Source organism: Lolium rigidum, chromosome 7 (assembly GCF_022539505.1).
Source record: "Lolium rigidum isolate FL_2022 chromosome 7, APGP_CSIRO_Lrig_0.1, whole genome shotgun sequence".
Taxonomy (NCBI): Eukaryota; Viridiplantae; Streptophyta; class Magnoliopsida; order Poales; family Poaceae; genus Lolium; species Lolium rigidum.
This window is the reverse complement of record NC_061514.1, coordinates 52157995-52159713: the sequence shown is the minus strand read 5'-3', so window position 1 is coordinate 52159713 and position 1719 is coordinate 52157995. Positions and strand designations below refer to the sequence as shown.

The 1719-nt window shown below is 56.1% G+C and overlaps 1 protein-coding gene and 1 pseudogene across 1 annotated transcript; both read right to left on the bottom strand.

The window, feature by feature from the left end:
* Window positions 1-412: 412 nt before the first annotated feature.
* LOC124671350 lies at window positions 413-827 on the bottom strand (annotated as a pseudogene).
* A 270-nt stretch (window positions 828-1097) lies between these two features.
* Window positions 1098-1385, bottom strand: LOC124675305. The gene has a single exon (XM_047211369.1). The coding sequence runs from the start codon at window positions 1383-1385 to the stop codon at window positions 1098-1100; it is 288 nt and encodes a 95-aa protein (XP_047067325.1).
* Window positions 1386-1719: the final 334 nt, after the last annotated feature.

Genomic DNA, 1719 nt, shown 5'->3' with positions numbered 1-1719 from the left:
TAGCAACCAAGTAATTCTAGGTGAAATGGGATGTAACTTTTTGAGACCATCATTTTGATAGGCCATACATTTTTTGTGACGTCGTATGTAAAAGATAATGTCATTTTACCGAGAAATAAAGTTTTTTTGCAAAAAAAATCGAAATTAATTTTTTTAAATTTCCCCTAATAGTAGGTTGCGTAACATACACTAATCTCAAACGATTTTATTTTCTGAATTTGTTTTATCATTTTTTGCCATTCCGTTGAAACTTAAAAAAGTTTAGGCCTACGTCGAGGCGTAGATAAAAGAAAAAAAGGAGGAGGCTATGCCGAGGGCAGCCCTCAGCCTAGCTCTAATGCCGTCACGGCCTGGATTTGGAGGGACGCGTGTCCAGGCTAACCGACGGCCCGGAGTGCGCCGAGGGTAGCCGTCAGCGTAGCGTTACCGACACCGAGGGCGTCGATACACCAACGGATCTTTTAGCAGGCTGGCCTGGCCAGGCCAGACACCGACGTCCCCGACTTTTGGCCATGGACGTATCAGTCAGGCCGTCGGTGCTTTGCGCCATTCCCCAGTTGCTGAGGTACATGCCAGTCCGGAGCTCCTCCTCCTGCTCCAGCCTCGCCATCCTCCTCGCCGCGGCACCACCGGCAGCGGGTACCGCCTTGCTCTTGCTTCCCGGCTGCCGCAGTTGTGCCGGCGCGCTGCTGGGCGGACCGGAACGCGTGGCTCCAGAGGCACAGCCCGGCGTGCCGATCCTTGAGCGCCTCGACGGTGCCCGCGCATGACGACCTCATCGCCGACGTCCACGACGACCCCATCGCCTTCCCGGTGCCGCTCGCCATCCGATTGACTGTATGGTCTGCTACGAGCTGCTCGAGTATGCTTCGATTTGCTCTTGCCGATGCTGTGTTCATTGAACACTGAGGTCGTCAAGTGTGTCACCCGAAAGCTCACGCACTGGGGAGTGGAGTGAGAACACGATCACTGAACTGCGTAAACATAGAGCTAATTCCTGGTTCTTGCCGCGATGCTGAGTTCATCGATCCAAGCCATCTTACAAGATTTACTACGTAGCTAGATTGCAAGTTTGCAACTAATGGTTCGTCGATCAGCTAGTTGTTTGGGCCCCAGTTGCTGAGGTACATGACCGTCCGGAGCTCCTCCTCCTGCTCCTGCCTCGCCTTCCTCCTCGCCGCGGCACCACCGGCAGCGGTCACCGCCTTGCTCTTGTTGTTCCCGGCCGCCGCAGTTGTGCTGGCGCGCTGCTGGGCGGACCGGAACGCATTGCTCCAGCGGCACAGCCCGGCGTGCCGGTCCTTGAGCGCCTCGGCGGTTCCCGCGCCCATGCTCATCGCCGCCGCCCACGGCGACCCCACGGCCTTCCCGGTGCCGCTCGCCATCCGATTAACTGTATGGTCTATGAGACGTGGTCGAGTGCTTCGATTTGTCTCTCGTGACGTGGTCGAGTGCTTCGATTTGTTTGGTGTTGTTTCTTGTGTGTGCGCGGTAAGCTGCGAGATGCAAGTGTTCGTCGTGATGGTTTTATAGGAAACGCCGGCCGGCCGGATCGAGTTCGGTAACCGTCGCTACCTCATACGTACGGCCGCGTGCATGGTTTATGGATTCGTGGGCGGAAACCGGGTGCAGGGTGGAGCCGGTCTTTGGCGTCTCTCAGGTTGCTTTTCTCTTGTGGCCGAGGTTGGGATGCGGCGTGCCGCTTGTGTTGCAAGTTGT

Excerpts from the sequence above, each read along its gene's own strand:
- LOC124675305 (XM_047211369.1), bottom strand. The coding sequence starts at position 1,385 with ATGGCGAGCGGCACCGGGAAGGCCGTGGGGTCGCCGTGGGCGGCGGCG.